At 47.0% G+C, this 19,273-nt stretch overlaps 1 protein-coding gene across 1 annotated transcript in view; it reads left to right on the top strand.

Annotated features, from left to right (window-relative positions):
- Window positions 1-18,144, top strand: part of LOC147632434 (transferases/nucleotidyltransferase) — a 30,821-nt gene extending 12,677 nt beyond the window's left edge. The window contains exons 6-13 of the mRNA XM_086807258.1: window positions 16,493-16,551; window positions 16,644-16,693; window positions 16,800-16,884; window positions 16,980-17,237; window positions 17,323-17,418; window positions 17,504-17,608; window positions 17,703-17,819; window positions 17,899-18,144. Coding sequence (XP_086663384.1) covers window positions 16,493-16,551; window positions 16,644-16,693; window positions 16,800-16,884; window positions 16,980-17,237; window positions 17,323-17,418; window positions 17,504-17,608; window positions 17,703-17,819; window positions 17,899-17,970 — 842 coding nt within the window. The 3' untranslated portion in view covers window positions 17,971-18,144. The remainder of the gene's footprint in view (window positions 1-16,492; window positions 16,552-16,643; window positions 16,694-16,799; window positions 16,885-16,979; window positions 17,238-17,322; window positions 17,419-17,503; window positions 17,609-17,702; window positions 17,820-17,898) is intronic.
- Window positions 18,145-19,273: the final 1,129 nt, after the last annotated feature.

The raw sequence follows: 19,273 nt of genomic DNA, 5'->3' as shown, positions 1-19,273 counted from the left end.
ACCGAATTCCTCGAAATCGGCGTACGTGTGCTTCATGTCGTCTAGTCCCGTATCAACAAGGTTGAGTCTAGTGGTCTGAATCGAAGTCACTTGTCCCTTCCTGCTCAAAGCATCAGCCACTGGATTGGCTTTTCCTGAAAGGTACTCAATCATACCACCAAATTGCTGGAATATCTGGCTCCAGCGGTGGTGTCGGTCACTCCATTGTGCACTTGGCATTGTCTGAATCCAGCGTAATGCCTCATGGTCAGTGCGAACCTCAAAGTCACGGCCATAAAGAAAATGTTTCCAATGTTTCAAGGCCTGTATAACTGCAAGGAGTTCACAATTGTAGATTGTGAAATTCTTCTCTGTGGGCAGTAACTTACGAGACATGTAAGCTACTGGATGACCATTATGTTGTAATACACTGCCAATTGCGATGTTACTCGCATCGGTGATCACTTGAAATGACTCGTCCCACGAGGCAGGTGCTAAACAAGGCGCTTCACATAAAGCCACCTTGAGGTTCTTGAATGCCTCCAATGCTCGTGGAGTCATTCGAATCCATTGCCTTCTTGTCTTGACACCCTTTAGTAGATCAGTGAGAACCGCTGAGAGGTCAGAAACTTGTCTAGTGGGCGGAGTATGCCTGGCATATACCCACAAAGGATCTGATGTCATAAGCTATTTGAGGTACTTTCCAATTGACAATCTCGGCCACCTTAGTCGGATCAAGTTGAATGCCTTCTGCACTAATTATGTATCCAAGGTAATGCACCTCGAACAAATAAAATTTCGACTTCTTCTCATTGACGTAGAGCACGTTGCTTTCTAGCAACTTAAGGACTTTCTCCACATCAATGTCATGTTGCTCAACCTTAGCTGAAAATACCAATATGTTGTCCAGAAATATGAACACACTTTCCAATTAATTCCCGGAAAACATGCATCATCATGTGGTTGACTGTAGCTGGGGCGTTTGTCAGGCCAAAAGGCATGACCACAAATTCATAGTGGGCCCGTTCTGTATGGAAGGCTGTCTTGGGCATTACCACAAATTCACAGTGGGCCCGTTCTGTATGGAAGGCTGTCTTCGGGATGTTCCTCTCCACACAATCCGCATGTGGTGATTCCCACTCTTTAAATCGAGTTTCGAGAACACCTTAGTCCCATTTAGCCTCTCAAGAATATAATCTATTCGAGACATCGGGAATCTACTCTTGATAGTCAGCTTATTGAGTGCACGATAATCGACACAAAAACGAGAAGACCCATCTTTTTTCTTGACAAACAGGATCGGTGCTGCAAATGGCAACACGCTGGGGCGGATGAAGCTAGATTGCTCCAATTCTTGGAGTTGGCGGTCCAACTCTGATTCCATTGCCTTGGAAAGGCGATATGGAAACTTGCTCGAGGGTTCCGAGCCTCGGAGGAGATCAATTTTGTTGTCCTTCGGTCTGGACGGGGAGAGCTGGGGAGGGAGATTGTCCCGAAGAAAAATCTTTTGGAACTTTTCATGGAGAGCCAAGTACTTCTCGGAAGCACTGGCCACCGTCCGGGCAGTCTGGATGTAAATCATCGCATAATGTGCGCCTTTCCTAATTGCTCGCTTAGCCTGTAAGTGGCTGATGAAAGTTTGGAACTCCTGGCTTACATTTAATGGTCACTGGGGCATTTGACACATTCCGATTAATCTGGAAAGTGTGCTTGCCCCACTTGACATTAGGAAGAAACTTGTGAAACCACTGAATGTCCAATATTATGTGTGCTCCTACAAGAGGGGCAACCATAAAATCACGCATAAACTCTATGCCCTGAATAACCAATTTAGCACCTAGAGCTTCATACTTGACGCTTGTTGTCATGCTTGTGCTAAAACCCTCAACTTGTTTGTCCACCGAAGTCAGGACGAAACGGGCACGCCGAGCGGCCTGTTCCGTGACCACGTCCTCCATGCTGCCGCTGTCAAACAAGACAATGACTCTCTGGCCACCTATGTAGCCAAAGGTCTTGAGCAATTCGTTGCGCTCATACTCTTGGTCACGGGCGCCCTTTTGCTTATCTTCGAGCTCCCGGCTAATGATTGCTCCAACTGAAGCATTGGGATTTGAAGAACTAGGGGCAGCCATTGGGGTTTGTGTGGGAGCTGGGCTCACCACGGAAGCTGTGGAGGCCGGGGCGGCGGTCTTTGGAGCGGTAGTCTTCTTAGGGCATTCCCGAGAAGTGTGGCCTTTTGTATGACAAAAGAAACACCTACCCTCCTTCTTGTACTGAGAAATCTCCTCAGCACTCAACTTGCCACCCGTCTTGCTTGCCTCCGTTTTCTGGTCTGGAGTGAGTAAGCTTGGATACATTGTTTGAGTTCTTGGAGCCTGAGGCTCCCGTGCTCTGTCTTGGGGAAGACCCCGTCTGGTTCTGGCCTTTTCCTCCCGAGGCGGTAGCCAACTGGGAAGTCTTGGGCTTGCCACCATTATGCTTCATTTAAGCACTCTATGCAAGCGAGAGTGCGTCTTCGAAGGTGGCTGGCCTAAACATACGCACCTCCCACTGGATTTGCGTATCAAGGCTATACAAAAATTGCCCTTTCTTGTCCGAATCAGATAAGACTAATTGCAAACATAAAGTCGAAATTCTATTGGCAAACTGAAGGACTGGTTGCGTGTTCTGATGTGATCCCCTAAACTCGTCTTCGAGTCGCTCAAGGTAATGGGGTGGTAGAAACCGCTGCTTAAGGTCGCGGACAAACTCGTCCCACACATAAGCTGCCATACCTAATCTGGTGTGGGCATGAGTCCACTGGGTCCACCAAGGAATGGCCTCACCTTCCAAGTACCAACTGGCTAAGATCACTCTGTCAGAATCATTCTTTCTAACTGTGCAAAGTAAGCTTCAAACTGATGCAACCATGAATAAAGAGTTGTGGGGTCGAGTTTACCATTATATTACTGAAGTTCATTTTCTCGGGAAAATGATTCGAGGGCGCCGTTGGTGTCAATCTGGCGTCCAAAGTAAGGTAACGCTCGTGTTCCACGTGTCGCATGGCTTCGTCTTTGCGTTGTCGGATCTCCAATGCACGCATCTGCAACTCAAGCATAGAACTCGGCTGCGGTCATGACCCTGCGAGAGGGTCCCTGTGTAGAGGATCTGGAATCTGGGATACGGAAGGAGAGGGAGGAGGAGATGGAAAACACGGCACTGGAGAACGGGTGCCCTCTTCCAGAGCCAGGATCTGCGCCTTTTGCTCTTCCAACTTGGTCATCTGGTCTGCGATTGCTCGCGTCATCTGTTGGAACATCTCTGTAACACTCATGCCTGATGCCCTAGCTGGGCTGCCTGGTGCACTCTGGTCCCAAGGTTCTCGGTCTCTTGCGTTGTCGAAGCTCGCCATAGCAGGAAAACGCACTTCCTTTCCGGAGTGCAATATGACCATCCACTGTGTGTGGGAGACTTCCGGGGGCTGAAAACCAACTGTCCTTCGAGGGGTAGGCCGCAGGAGTCACTCCGAAAGGGGTAGTCCACCGGAGTCTGAAAACCAACCACACGAGTGAGAAAATTTTTTTGGTTTCTTGGTGAATCTTTACACTTGAAGTAGGCTCTTATACCACTGTAACATGCGGAAGCTTCGGGGGAGATCGGTAACTTCAATGCTCAGAAAACAACACACTTGTCATGACGAAATTAATGCACAAAACTGAATATAGATGTGCAGAAAAATAGAGAGAGAGTGAGAGGGAGAAGAGGACACTATATTGAGTCCCGAATACCCTCTGTAGGGCCCCCACCATGAATGGTGTATTTGCTTTTATTAGAATGATGCAAAATACTGAAATAAAAGACTGACTGAACCTTCTTGGCTGAGATGGATCTCTGCCCTTGACCTTCAATCCTTCACCCCTTCTGCGTTAGCTTGTTCTTGGCTGTCCTAGCCCTTGGTTCAGCTTCAGCACTTTGTGAATGATGAGATAAATGAACTGAATTGAGGCTTGGGTATTTATACCCTTCCCTGATGCTAATCGGCTCGGTCTACAGCAGTCGGCTGTCTCAAAAATGCTCCATGACTAGAAAAATACAGCATTAAATGCTGAAAATGCTGTGCATGACCCAAATTCAATGCTGGCCATCAGATGCCTCAAACCTGGCTGCTGCGCAGCCTGTATGGGCTGCCCCACACCTGGATTACAGTCCCTTGGGGGCTGTGTGACAAGTCGGCCACTTGTCCAAGAGCCCCAGGGCTGTCTATAGCCCCCCTATGGCCATCCCATGGCTGGTGGGTTCAGCCAAGGCCTTCCTGGCCCTTATGGGGGTGGTCTTACACTTTACCCATGCCCACATGTGTCCTTGGGGTAGCCCTATGGGCTGGCCCCTTTCCTATATGCAAACCCTAATTGTCTACACCACTGACATCATTCCTCCAGAGGGAGACTCACAGCGCGGACTGGCACTGTTTCATGTGCAGGACAATGCACACCTGACCTCGGACGACTGGAATGGAACCCTGGCTGACTCATCTCGGACTGGGCTCACATGGGACCAATTTTCCATCCCAGGTCCTGCAGCTTCTGTACAGATATGTCTACGTGGCATCCAAGTGCGGGATGCACGTGACAACACTCTTCCCAATGGATGTAGGAAGGCTGCAAATCTGAGGCTGAGAGAAGGGGCTAATTGGGACTGTTCTAGGCTATGTATGAATGCTGAAAATGAGTATGAATGCTGAGTTTTACCTTCACCAAGTGGCTGTAGCAAAACGATGCAAACAGAAAACTGTGTGAATGCTGAAAACGCAAGAGGATCTGTAGGCTGAATGCTGTAGATGTTGCGTTTTACTGAATGAAGGCTGAATTGCTCAGCGTTGATGCTCCTATATGCTGATGGGGAAAACGCTGAAGGCTGATGTGCTGAATTCTGCAATCGCTTATGCTCCTTGTGCTGAAGGCTCCAAGGGTTGAGGTCTTCAAGGCTGATTATGATATGAATGAATGAATGATATGCTCAGCTATTTATATGGACTTTTGATGCTGGTCGGTGTGAGGGCAAAAGAGACCAAAGGACCAAATATATGAAAGATCAGAGTAAAACACACAGTCTGCAATGATGTGAATATAAAAGATGAAGTCCAGTATAGGAGCTCTATGTGAGACTCCGGATAAGCCGAAAGAACTGCTGTCCCATAAACCGCAATTAACAAAGCTGGAGTGACCCTGATGAAAGCGCCGATATATTTGCTGAAGCAAACGCCGAAGACCACTTGATGTATACGATGAAGTGAGTCTGATGTAGGCGATGTAGTCCAGCAACAGTAGATGATGTTAACGCTGCAGTTGGCCTGATGAAGGTGACGAAGTCAGCCTGATGATGCAGGAGAACCTGATGTAAGTCGCAAAGGTGTTGCGAAGAGGCTGATGTAGGCGCCCAGACCAAAAACAATTAACGCTGCTCATAAACTGGCTGTAGGCAATGCAGCGTGCAAATTGGCTGTAGGCGATGCAGTGTGCGGGCTGGCTGTGGGAGATGCAGCGAATGAGCTGGCTGTAGGCGATGCAGCGAACCAGCCGGCTGTAGGTGACCTGTGTATCAACTGCAGGAGAGAGCGATGTAGTTGTGAGGCGACCCAGGCACAAACGTTGAAGTGTTGATGTGAGGCAAAACGCAGATGCGCCTGGTTTACGTGGGTTGGTCCTGCGAGAACAAGCGAATGGTCTCATATTTATATGAGAATTGAAGAAGTCGGCTGAACAAAGAAGTCGGTCCTTTTTGGGCTTCATGTTTCAGGTATATTTTCACACACCCCCTCTCAGACCAAAAAGGGATCATGAGAGATGATGAGGGGAAAAAGATGGTTGTCGAAGATGAGGATTTATGTGGTTTGACCAAGGTACGACATGTGGGAAAGAGAAGTACTTGAAGAATGCCACAATGCAAGAGGTTTTCACACGCATGAATGCCCATTTTTGGGTTTTCATTCATACATGCGTCCCAAACACATAAAACAGAATGCTGTGCATAGGGAATGCAGGATGAAAAAAATGCAATGCAGTGGGTTTTCACAAGAGCCATGCCCTCATGGGGTTTTCACTGACTCATGGTGCCCTATACAAAAATGGTAAAAAATGAAGGGAGAGGCAGATCCCCCTCTCAATGAGTGGAGGGTGATGGTGGTGGACCGATGCCAATCCGATTGCGAAGACGCTCAAGAATGGGGCGGTTGATGGACTTCGCAAGGATGTCTGCTTGGTTGTCTGCCGTAGAAATGTATTGGAGTCGGATGGTACCAAGCTCAACCTGTTCCTTGTTAAAGTGAAAATGGACACCCACATGCTTGGTACGATTAGAAAAAATAGGGTTGCCAGCAAGAAGCCAGCAAGAGCTATCGCACTCTATCTGTCGACGAAGATGGTAGAGGCGGTGTCGATGGAGATGCGCATGTTGGAAAGAAGTTGACGAAGATACATAACCTCAGTGGTGGCATCATAGAGGGTCCGGTATTCGGCCTCTGCTGAAGAACTTGCAACAGTGTCCTGCTTTTTGCTAGACCAAGAGAAAGTGGCAGATCCGAGGGAGAACAAATAACCACCATGAGAACGTCGGGAATCGAGGTCACCAGCCCAGTCGGAGTCCGTGTAATCGTGCAAGGGGATCCCGTGACTGTAGTGAAGTCCATACAAATAGGTACTTGCTAGATAGCGAACAACCCTCATTGCTGAACTCCAATGTGGCTCCTTGGGAGCATTGAAATACTGGCTTAAAATGGAGATACAATAGGAGATATCAGGACAAGAATTTGTGAGCCAAATAAGTTTCCCAACCACTTGTCGATAGGCTCGCTCTTCATGTGGAGGTGAGTCCACTTCCTTTGATAGTTTAATGGTGGGATCCAATGGAGTGGCCACAGGGATAGCACCATCAGGAAAATAGGAAGTAATGAGTTGGAGACTATTTCTGTTGAGACACGAAAATACCATCAGGATGTTGGATCACCTCCATACCAAGGAAATATGAGAGAAGGCCGAGATCAGTCATTTCAAAAGTTTGTCTAAGCTGCGCCATGATATCAATCATTTTGGCTTGATGGAAACCTGAAATTATTAGGTCATCGACATACAATACAAGGTAGCAAACCAGCACCTGATCAGTGTGAATATAGAGATTGGGGTCACAGTGTGATGGGTGAAAACCTTGGCTGTGAAAAAATTTGTCGATGCGATTATACCACGCCCGAGGTGCTTGCTTAAGCCCATAAAGAGCTTTATGTAGACGAAAAACTTTGTTCTCAAGATCAGAGAGAGGGAATCCCGGAGGTTGGCCAACATAGACCTCCTCCTGAAGAATGCCATTTAAAAAGGCACTCTTAACATCCATCTGATAGATTGCCATTTATGGTGGGCAGCCAAATTGAGTAAAAGACGGATTGTGGTCATTCGAGCAGTGGGAGCAAAAGTCTCATCGAAATCAATGCCTTCTTTTTGGCGAAAGCCTTGCACGACAAGCCGGGCTTTGTATTTGTCTAGGGTACCATCGGCTTTAAACTTGGTGCGGAAAATCCATTTGGTTCCAATGACCTTCTTATGATGAGGGCGATCACTCGAACAAATCGTGGAGCCTCCTAATGTTGCGGGGGCTCTACTCCAGCTGTGGGCTCAACCTCCTGTGTTGACTGAGGGTGATCAACTGGAGCAATGGTCTGGGAATCATCATCAGACTCTTTTGGATCTCCAAGAAGTGGCGGCTCCTCGACAGTGGATACTGGAACATGCTCATCAAAGACCACATCCCGACTGACAACAATCTCATTCCTGTCTGGATCATACAATCTGTATCCCTTGGAAAGAGAATTATACCCCACAAATATAAGCTTGCGGGACTTGGAGTCAAGCTTCCCCCTTTGCTTCTTCGGAATATGAACATACGCATCACTCCCAAAAACACGGAAGTGCGAGACATCAGGTTTCCTGCCAAAGTATGCCTCAAACGGAGTCATATTAGGTACTGAAGTCGTCGGAGACCGGTTGAGGGTATGGACAGCCGTTGCCACAGCCTCTCCCCAAAGTGGACGAGGAAGATCACGATGCTCCAGCATGGTCCTCGCATCTCCACAACAGTCCTGTTTTTGCGTTCTACAACCCCATTCTCTGAAGGCGATCCGGTATTGGCCAATTCCCTCTTGATGCCATGGTCTGCACAAAATCTGAGAAATATCAGTCGAGGAGAATTCACCTCCTTTGTCAGCCCTGAGAGTCTTTACCTGCAATCCAGACTCTTTCTCCACCATCACGTGCCAATCCTTGAACCGTGCAAAAGCTTGGTCCTTCTGTGAAAGAAAGTAGACCCACGTGAATCTGGTACAGTCATCAACAAGCAACATGAAATAGAGAGATCCTCCCAATGATGGTATCTGCTGAGGTCCACACAAGTCGGTGTGAATCAACTCCAACGGTTTCGAAGCCCGCCTGGAAGCCTGCTTCGAAAAGGATTCCCTGTGCTGCTTACCACGTATGCAAGAGCTGCAGCGTCCTTGCCTACTGCCAACATCTGGCAAGCCAACCACCATCTGGTCTCGGAAAGCTCGCCGCAATGCATCCACATTTAAGTGGCCAAAACGAAAGTGCCACAAATCTCCGACCTGAGAACCTGTCAACGAGGAGAGTGCAGAGAGCTTGTAGATACCATTCTCCACACCGCCTTCCCAAACAACCTGGCCAGTCTCACGGTCCCTTAGAGCAACTGAATGCTCCTCAAATTCCACCCGAAAGCCAGTCTTGCATACTTCATGCACTGACAGAAGATGGAAACCCAGAGCAGGGACATAAAGAACACGGGAAGCATGCTTGCCCCCCTTGCCGTCGGGAATAATCTCCATCCGGCCCTCACTGTGTATCGGAATAGTGGAGTTGTCGCCAATAAAAATGCGATGTGACTGCCGTTTCAGATCCAAAAAGAAGTCACGGGACGGAGTCATGTGCTTGGAAGCACCACTGTCAAGAATCCATTTCGGGTATCCTTCGCGGTGAAGCCAATTGCCTCCTTGCTCGAAGACGATGAAGCATCGGAGTCCATCATCTCTAAGTGCACAAATGCAGGAGCCTTTGCAGCTGAGGCTGAAGAATTAGCACTCTTCCCAGTCCGCTTAGGACACTTCCTCCAATAGTGGCCTCTCTCGCCACAATCATTGCAGGATCGTTCGGCCTTCAGCTTCTCTTGTTCTGAGTCGGGCTTCTTCTTAGAAGACTTCTCCGGTGAAGCCTTCCCTTTGCCCTTGTTGTTATTCCGCCCTCTCGACCGTTGGCCAGTTAAGGCCTCCGAACCTCCGCTGTGAGGAGGGTTCGTGAAATGTTCCTCCTGGTCCAAGACCATTGGCACAAGCTCCTCCCAGGTAATGGTGCTGAGCCTGCCACTCGTAATCAAAGAGGAGTAGAAAGCAGAATACTGAGCAGGCAAGTGGGACAGCAAAGTAATGACCATGTCTTCAGATGATATCTCCTTCCTAGCCTGGAGGACTTCCTGCTGAAGGGCGTACAGCTTGTTAATGTGCTCCCGCATCGTCGATGACTTTGCAGGGTTCATAACCGGCATCTGCACTTCCAAGGAGATCCTCTTCATGGGTGATACCTTGTTATAAAGAGAAGCCAAGTGCTGCCATATGCCTCTGGCCAGCGTCATGTGCTTTACGTGATTGATTACTTGTGGTGTGCAATCGAGGAAAATAAATGACCGGACCCTGGCGTTGACACGATCCCACATTTGTGGCTGTGCCTGTGCCTGTGCCTGTGCCTCTCGGTCCTTCTTCATCGACAATAACTCCCCTTCCTCGGCTTTCGGCCGTGGAACCCCGATGACGATGAAATCAGCAAGGTCATATGACTCCAGCACAGACTCCATCATAACCTTCCAGATGCCAAAATTGTTCCCGTTCAACTGACAGTCCACAGGGAACGTGGGGAGAGTCGAGATCTTCACGTGCTTCTCAGCCATCTCTAACAAATCTGCCATTGCGGGATGTAACTGAAAAGGCTGGGTGGGTGGGGAAAAAAAACTCTAAACCTGCAAGTGGCTGTCCAGCACCTTAGCCTACCTTCCTCTTGCAACTTCTCTTCCCAAGCAGTCCAAAACAGTCCACCAATCAGCAACTTAATTATCCCCCTCTTGCTCAGAAAACTCCCAAGATCTATCAAGAGCCTAGGGCTCTGATACCATGTCAAAATACGCAACGGAAATGATAACCAAACTTGAGACCACAAGAGCAAGTAGAGTGCAGAAAATAGACAGCACAAGAAAGACAGAGATAGGCGTGTAAACTCTTCTCTATACACAAGATCCCGGGAAAACTGAATGAATACAAAGTGGGGATCATGGGGCCTATTTATATGGCCCCATGGATGCAGTCGGCCAACGCATGAAGTGCCGCCAGCCTTCCACGATTGGGCAAAGCCAATCGGCCAGCAGAAAAATACCACGACCTCCTCTGATCAAGTCGGCCAGTCTTCAGGAACACATGAGTGCAGTCGGCCAGTATCAGAGGCTCCTGCCAGCATGTGGCATCCACCCACACCAAGGAAAAAATGGGAAAAAATGGGGAAAAAATACGGGGAGTGAGGAAAAATGATAAAACACCTATACAGGGCGGGCACACCCACAACAAAGGCCGTGGTGTCTGATTAAGACAGGAGATGACTTCTAACAGAGGGGGGGGTGCGGAAGCACGGAAGGAGGGGGGGCGCAAGCACGGAAGGAGGGGGGGAGGCGACGACACAGGTTGCGTAGGGACTGAGGCATAGTTGCACCTGGTTCGCGCACCGCCGCCAGAGTTCAATTCGATACAGTACGGTATGGTTCGGTTTGATGCGATATGGTTCAATGCGATCCGGATCTGATCGTTTTTTTTATGTCCGTTTTTGGACCGTTTGGTTCGCCGTTTTTTTGGCCGTTTATGACCGTTTGGAGAGCTGTTTGTTGGGTGTTTTTTGGGGCTCTTGCTTGCTTGCCTTGAGGCTTGGCAAGTTGGCCCATTGGTTGCCAACTTGCTTTTGCTTGAGGCTTGACTCTTGAGCCTTGAGCCTCTCCCTATTCCTCAAGGCTCAAGCCTCCCCCTCAAGGCACAAGCCTCTCCCTCTTCCTCAACTTTCAAGCCTCTAGGCTCTCCCTCTTGAGTCTTCCTCATGCCTCCCCCTCTTCCTCAAGCCTCTCCCTTCCTCTTCCTCTCTCTCCCTCTTCCTCAAGCCTCTCCCTCCCTCTCCCTTTCCTTCTCCCGGGACCCTTCTCTCCTCTTTCACCATGAGAGAAAAGCATGAAGCCTTTACTTTGCATGCCATTACCCATGAGAAGAACGAGGGAAAGTCGGGGGCATGGAAGTGGACTTGTAAGTATTGTGGCAAGGCCTACACTAGTAGTGCCACTAGGCTTCTTGCACATCTCTCCAAGGTGGGGGGGAAAATTGCACCTTGCAAGATGATCCCTCAAGACATTTCCGATGGCATTGTGAAGAAGCACTCCTTGCTTGGCAAAGCAAGTGATAGTGGAAGTGTCCCCCCTGCCGTTGCCGCCGCTCAAGACGAAGTTATCTTGCCGGCAAGGGATACATCCTCTTCATCCTTCTCTGCATCCCTCTCCCCCTTCACCAACTCCAACCCCTCATCAAAGAGACCAAGTGAGTTTGAGGTTCCACACAAGAGGCAAGCCACTCTTGGAGGCTCCATTGGAGCAAATGTGGCCTCTCTCTCTTGGGTCCGAGCAAAGCAACAAGACGCAAATGTGGAGATTGCATGCACGGTCATTGAGTGCAATCTCGCATTTTGTGTCCTCAAAACTCCTCAATGGCAAAGGATGGTGAGGGCCATTACTGAAGTAGGACCATGCCATGGCCCTTGGCATGGTATCACCTACAACGACATGCGCACGAAGGCACTTAATGAAGAAAAGGAGAGAATCAACAAGACCCTCGAGCTCGTCCGAGCGGGATGGGTGAAGTATGGGTGTTTGTTCCATCCTCTCCGACGGATGGACCAATAGAAAGAAGAGGGGCATCCTCAACATTCTAGTATCTTGCCCTCTTGTCACGTACTTCTTGCGGGCTGTGGATGCCGGAAAGGCGGGGAAGAAAACCTCGGGCAAGTTCATCTATCGCCACATTTGACAAGCCATAATCGAGGTGAGATATAATTTTAATTTTTGAGTTTGAAGCTTGAAAGTTTAGCCTTTGCCTTTTACTCAACTTTCAAGTCTTATTTATTTTCCTTTTTCATGCATCCATCATCCTTGTAAGTTGGCTCCGAAAATGTGGTTCAAGTGGTTACGGACAATGTGTCCAATTGCCGCAAGATGGGCCGCTTGCTTGAGGAGGAGTTTAAGTCCATAGTATGGACTCCTTGTGCCTCTCATTGCCTTGACTTGCTTATGGAGGACATAGGTAAGTTAGAGTGGGTGAAGAGTGTGATGACACAAGCCACTCAAATTGTCACTTTTTTCAGTCAAAAAGTCAAGGTCCTTGCTATCTTCCGCCATGATAGCGACTTGGAGATGAAGAAGCCATCCTCGACGCGCTTTGCCTACATGTGGCTTCTTCTGGAGTGCCTTTATGATGTCATGCCTAAGCTCCAAGTAACAATGGTTTCACTGGAGTGGCAGGAATGGATACAAGGTGAGATACCTTCGCGTGTCGATGAGGCAAGAGCCGTTCAACGGCTATGCTTGAGAGAGGAGTTCTGGCGCCAGGTCCGCGCCCTAGTCATTGCGGTTACTCCCTTGTATAGGGTTTTACGCATGACAGACATGGAGGGGGCTGGGCTCCTCACTCCCACTTTATGAGAGAGGCCATTGCCGAGATTACCCGCACCACAGTCCTCGATGAGCTTGATCCAGAGTACATACTAACAAGGTAAATAAGATTCAAGAATAAGTAATAAACTAAAATAGAATGTTGAATCTAAATACTTGTTCTTTCGTTTTTCTCATATAAGATATTCTTCCCTTTATTTTAAAATTCATAGTGATCCCCTGAGGCTACTCCTCGACGCGATGCTATCTTAGCACTCGTGGAGAAGAGATGGAAGTGGATGAAGAGGCCTATCCATGGCCTTGCTGCTTTGTTGCTTCCTGTCTACAAAGCACTCTCACTTTTCACTGATCAAGAGTTGCTTTTAGCTAGGGATGCCTTCTTACCGAAAGCTTTACCCGATGATGAGAATGGGCAATTTCAGTTCTTACAGGAGCTCATTAACTATAATGATTAGAGGGGCCCTGCATTCGCCAATGCGGTTGTTGGAGGAGGGATTCTATGGTGAAGTCTTCTTTTGGTGGGAGTCATTTGCTTACCAACAACCTCACCTACAAAGAGTGGCTTTGAGGATTCTAGCGCAGGTAACCATTAACCACTTGGCACCAAGTTACCAAATTATGTGTAGATACTAGAATCCTGAACATTGTTTATTTTTATTGTGGATTAGGATTGCTCTTCGGATGTATGTGAGAGGAACCCTACTCACTTATACACACGAAGTTACGCAATCGATTGAGCATGAGACAGTTAGAGCGGCTGGTGTATTGCTGCAATAACTTGTGCATGGTGCGTGCAATGCACGATATGAGTCAAGCTAGACAGGTATATTGTTATGTAACATGTTAGACTTACGTAACTTTTAATGTTTTATTATTTAGCTCCTAATCAATTATAAAACTTGCAAGTAAACATCGACGAATTCAAGTTGACGGTGGACACTCTTAAAAGTGTCCACAAGGAGCGTAATGTAGAGGAGGCGGTCATATATGCAGAGCTCTACAAAGAGTTAGAGGAGATTGATAGACGAGTCTCTCGCACTCGTTGTGGCCGCCGAGCTAGAGGTGGAGTACAGGTTCAGCCTATTCTTACCTTTGGCTCCCGAGGCTCTGATCACCTAGTTGCTACCTATGTCAGACGTGGCTCCACGAGTGGGAGATCTACCCTTGCAGCGATTAGAGTTGAGGATGCTTCCATTGCGGAGTCTTTTTCGGCAGTTCATGGTGATATTAGGGAGCCCGAATATGATGATGAGGGCAACGTTCTTAGCGATGGGGATTTTGGTGGGAGCTCTGAGGTGTCTCTCCTCTAGTGAGGATATTGAAGAGCCTAGTGATAGCTCTGAGTCCTGACTCTTGACATAGATGGTGACATAGGCTTTTAGCCTCTATAGTCCTCTATGGGCTTTTTGCATTTTTGTAGTCACATTTTTGTACTTGCCCATGCGGCATGCCGACTTTTGTGGCTTTATATATATTCATGACTCTTTGACATGTCACATGTACATTTGTCTACTTTCATTTTCTATGTAACTTGCAAGTTGCAACATTCTAAATTTTTATGTTTTGGGTAAGTTGTAAGTTGTAAATTGTAACTTGTAACTTCTCCAAGTTTTGCATCTATATTTATATTTTTAAGTATTTTTTAATGCAACGTACCTCCACCATATTTTTATTTTCAAAATTTAGCGGTGCGTTTCAAGACCATATTTGAACGTACCGTACTGAATCGAACTTTTCGTACCTAACAACTATGGGCTGAGGTGGAGAAGGAACAAGGGGCAAGGGGGAGGGAGGGCAACAAAGGAGGAGGGTAGGCGGAAGTGAAGGCAAAGAGGGAGGGGGGGGGGGCGTAGGTGGTAAGCGAGGGAGTTGGTGGGAAGCGGAGGAGGGGGGGACAGGTGACTAGGAGGAGAGGTGAGAGGGGGCACTGGCGGGAGGCGAAGGAGAGGCTGTGCGCGTTGCCCGAGGAGAGGGGGGGTGGTGTGCACATGGAGGTGTGTAGGTTCAGTCGCGCAGGGAGGGAAGCTCCAGCTGAGACTCGACCCGAGGAGAGGGGGGGGGGTGGTGTGCACATGGAGGTGTGTAGGTTCAGTCGCGCGGGGAGGGAAGCTCCAGCTGAGACTCGACAATAGATTCACGTTCACCTCACGAGTGTGTACCATCAATTTATCTACACCTTTGACTTCTTCTACTACTGACTATCCCTTTTACATATCACCATACAAATGTACCTTTAGACCAATGGCCGTACATTAGGAGAACCCTTGCCTCCCCTCACAATACAAATACATCACAACGTGAACGCTTGCCACACACATGCAGACCCGCTATTTTAAAAGTTCCAAGAGCAGACATTGTCACTCTCGGGACATTCATCTTGGGCAGTAGAAGGGTGAGGATTACAACAAACCAAGGAGTGTTAAAGGCCACAAGGAGTAAGCAAAGTTCTAGTAGGGCAGTGTCACATGGCATTGAGTAGCTTGAACCTCAAGGTGCCCTTTTTCAACTAAGAGCAAAATTCACTGCTTTGTATCAAAACGTTTATTTCCTGGACTATGTTGCATAGGAGGGTGTCCATATGGAGGATGAAGCATTGGTGTTGGTCTGAACATACATGGCCAAAGAGGTAAAGGAGATATAGTATACGGTTTTGCATTCATCTGCAGGACCGCTTGGATTGTACCAAAGGAGTTTTTGTGATCCATAGTACCTGCAGGCACAATGCACATGCAGCAGAACAGTTGGTATTATGGGCAGTAGTCGGGCTGCATTGGACAGGGCAGCAAGGAGTAGGACTGGGCAGCACATGCAGGTGGACGAACCAATTAAGTGCTGGCCGGGCAGGTTTGGGCCACCCAGTGGTCAGGTGCCCGCACATGAATTGGAACCTCTTATAAAGTTATTTTTGGGGTTTTGCTAATCGGCTAGCCCAAAATCTGAATTAAACTAGCCGATCAGCCCATGCCCGAAGGAATCAAGAAATTTGTAAGCTGCTGAATTTCTAAGAGAAGGCTGAAAACGTTCTCCAAATCTGATTGCAAAATGAATCTCCCTCCTAACAAATAGGCTGTCTAGATCTGCTGTGACGCGTATCACTCCAGCACCAGTGTCCACACGTGCAATCCGGCACACACAAATGGGAACTGTGTGGACTTATAAGATTTTCAGCTCTTCCCGACCTGTTGAGAGCCATTGCACCAATGCACGCTCTGGCACCTATTGTTGTTTCTCCCAAGGTCATAACTGGGCCAGCTTTCATGGCAGAGGTTAGACTGATGTCTATGGGTGGTTGTGGATAGGGATACTTAAGGCTGAATTTGTTTCAAAGAGTAATTAACTGATGAGCTACTGAAAAGTCACTGTTGAGGATACTAATGGGTGTAACCATCTCCCATGATTGAGTAGTCTGGACACCCAGCACTTGAGTTTTAATTTGGATTTGGTAGTAAATTAATGGCTTTTGAAAGGGTTTGCATGCATTTAGGATGGACAGGTGCCTGCTGTGAAGAAAGGGGTGGTTTTGCAGGGGAGATCGGGAACTCCGAACAAGACACTGACATTGGAACTATCATCTCTAGTTTAGTGGCTACTTCTAATTTGATGGAATCTACATGACCTCTTAAGAGGGTCATGATCTTTTTGTTAACCATGTCTTTATACTTTGTTGCGTGGTAGGGCCCAGGGATGTGCTTTTCATTTCCTTTAGGGTGTATACATTTATCGATCTGTATTTTGTTGGTAGCTTCTCAGGCTGATAAGGAATTGCGAATCAAAAGGTCCATCCTTCGTGCATGTGGCCGGGTAGTGAGAAATACTCCTCTCTGTAGTTTCAAATGGTGTTGGGCATAAGGGGCAAAACATAATTGTAATGCTAAATTGCTTTTCTCTGACAGGTGGAGTTACACACTGATTTGGTCGACGCCCACCTTTATGCCTTCAAAAGGTTAGTAAGCGACTTTCAGCTGTTTCACGAAGAGTCTTTAGGTTGGTTTGGTCAGTATCAGGAATTCAACTCTTTGCAATCTCATCTGAGTTATCGGAGTGAACAGAGCCATTGTGCATGAAGTTCTGGATCAACGTCCAGGAATCCACAGTATCAAGGAAGAGTTAGTACCATATCTTCTAAGATCAAAGGTGGTAAAGTTTTGAACTGATATTGCGTGTGCTTTGCTCTTTGTGTGATACACTTTGGAAATTATGGCATGCGAACTTCCCAATTGTTGTTTCAGAGGCTCAAATCAGCTTCAGTAGGTGAAACACAAATGGAGGATGGTGGGGAAGGTCTGCAAGCACTAGAGAAGAACATGCCTAGTCAGCTGCTCCATCATCTACCCAGTGGTCCCTTATCATTGGAGCAACATCTTCTCCTTCGGAATGATGGAGGAACATTGTCGAATGAAGTCAAGTGCTGCGCGTATGTTGCCAACAAGGACAGATACTGCGCACGTGTCAACTCTATCCAGGCTTTCAATGACGTCAATCATGACGTATGCTATTTTGCTGCTGCACTGACTTGTTGACCTTGAGAGAGAGCAATATAACTGACTTGGTTTATGTGCTTTGAGCCATCAGGTTGCGGGGGAGAGAGCTATACACCTAACTGGATATGAGGTTTCCAGACACAACAATGTGATTCATCCTACAGCTCAATTCGGTTACAAATCAACGGTAATGTGGACGTGAAGTCCATCTGCGATTTTCTAATACGCTATCTCATGAAGTGTCACTAAAATGCAGAATCATCAATATACAGGTTGGGCCACACTGTATGCTGGGTGAAGGTTCACAAATGGGTGATAAGTGTAGCATTAAGCGCTCTGTTGTTGGTCGCCACTGCCGGATAGGATCGGGTGTTAAGGTATGGGATATTCTTCCATTTGTTTTGTGTATATTCATTCTTGGGTGAAAGAATGGTTAACTTTTAGGCGGCATCGTTCCAAACTACATTTCAGATCATGAACTCAGTAGTCATGAATCATGTCACTCTGGAGGATGGTTGCCAAGTTCAAGGCTCAGTCGTCTGCAGCAATGCACACCTTCAAGAGCGTGTTACATTGAAAGACTGCCAAGTAAGTGGACTACACCAATTCACCAACAAGCACTGTGCCAGATTACACAAATGGTTGATTTATGGAGCGGTTCATGCAGGTTGGCCCTGCATACACTGTTGCAACAGGCGAATATCAAGCTGAGGCTCTTGCCAAAAAAGAGAGGACATGAAACAAATACTCGACGTTATTCTTTTTGTATAACTAGTATAAAATCTGAGATCAATAAGCTGGCTGTGTTTTTGATTAGCTTGTTGTGCAATGAGTATGTTGGCATGGTTACAAAATTTTACTAGCATAAACTTTTATACATTTCAAGTATCAAGATTAGTTCTAGAGTTTTAAATGATGATGCAAAGTTCGTGATCCCAGCAGGTTAGGGACTTGTTAAACTGCATGTGCCCTACCCAATCCCGTGAAGGGATGGCGTGGTAGGTGTATCTAATGGCTGGATCGGGTATGCTACTTGTTTCTGAGGTCCATGGTCACCCTTGTGCACACAAAGAGTCATTCTTAGTTTTGTTGGGCGTTTCAGTGCTGTGTGCTGGAAGTGTACTGTTAACACACTCACGCATAAAAGCCTCAATGTGCGAGTCCATTTTTAAAGATATGACATTCTTAGTTTTGTTGGGCATTTCAATGCTGTGTGCTGGAAGTGTACTGTTAACACACACTCCAGCATAAAAAGCCTGGATGTGCAGTTCGTTTGATTTGTAGTTTTTTATTGTTAATTGTGTTTTATTCTGGCACTCAGCAATGGTATTTCAATTTTGACACTCATCGTACTCTAGACAGTTATTCTTCTTGACACTAAAGAAAGCTCTCTTCTATATGCTGATAAAAAAGTTATTTAGCTACCTCAACATGAACTTCACCACATCTAGAAGTCTTACTCTCCAAAGAAAGCAGCACATATCTATACGAAAGGGTTGTTTTCTCGTGTAAGTGATGATGATGGTCATACATAGGTCCACAGGGGGAGTCCGATGATTCAATATTCTCTTTGATACAACATGAGAAAGAGCAAACTCCTCTTAAATCAATTCAATGTTCAAAAATTTCTTAGGCCTTAGTGTTGAGATATCAAGCTCAACTAGTGTTACGACGGACATTGATGACTCGCTTGGGTGACAGCTTCCGCACTTATGCCATTGGCATGGTTAGTGCGATTATGGTTGATATGCTGTTAATGGATGACAGGCTGTGTGACAACCATTTTAGAGTACTAGAGTTATGGCATAGTTATAGCGTCCACTCATATAATCGGGTTTACACTATAGATCTACCACTTTGTATGTCATAGGAGAGTACTTTTCTTTTATGTATGTATTCTTATCTTAGTTATATAGTTGTAGAGAAGAGAAGAAGATAGAAGAAAGTTCAGTTATTCATCTCTGTCTTATGTCTTGCATCCTTTTGTGTATGTGTTTGCTAACAAGGAACTCAAGCTCTCTCTCTCCACCACATTCTCTTTA

The sequence above is a fragment of the Cibotium barometz genome, chromosome 13, assembly GCF_041138505.1.
Source record: "Cibotium barometz isolate CiBa-2024 chromosome 13, ASM4113850v1, whole genome shotgun sequence".
NCBI lineage: Eukaryota > Viridiplantae > Streptophyta > Polypodiopsida > Cyatheales > Cibotiaceae > Cibotium > Cibotium barometz.
This window is presented reverse-complemented; position numbering and strand designations above follow the sequence as displayed.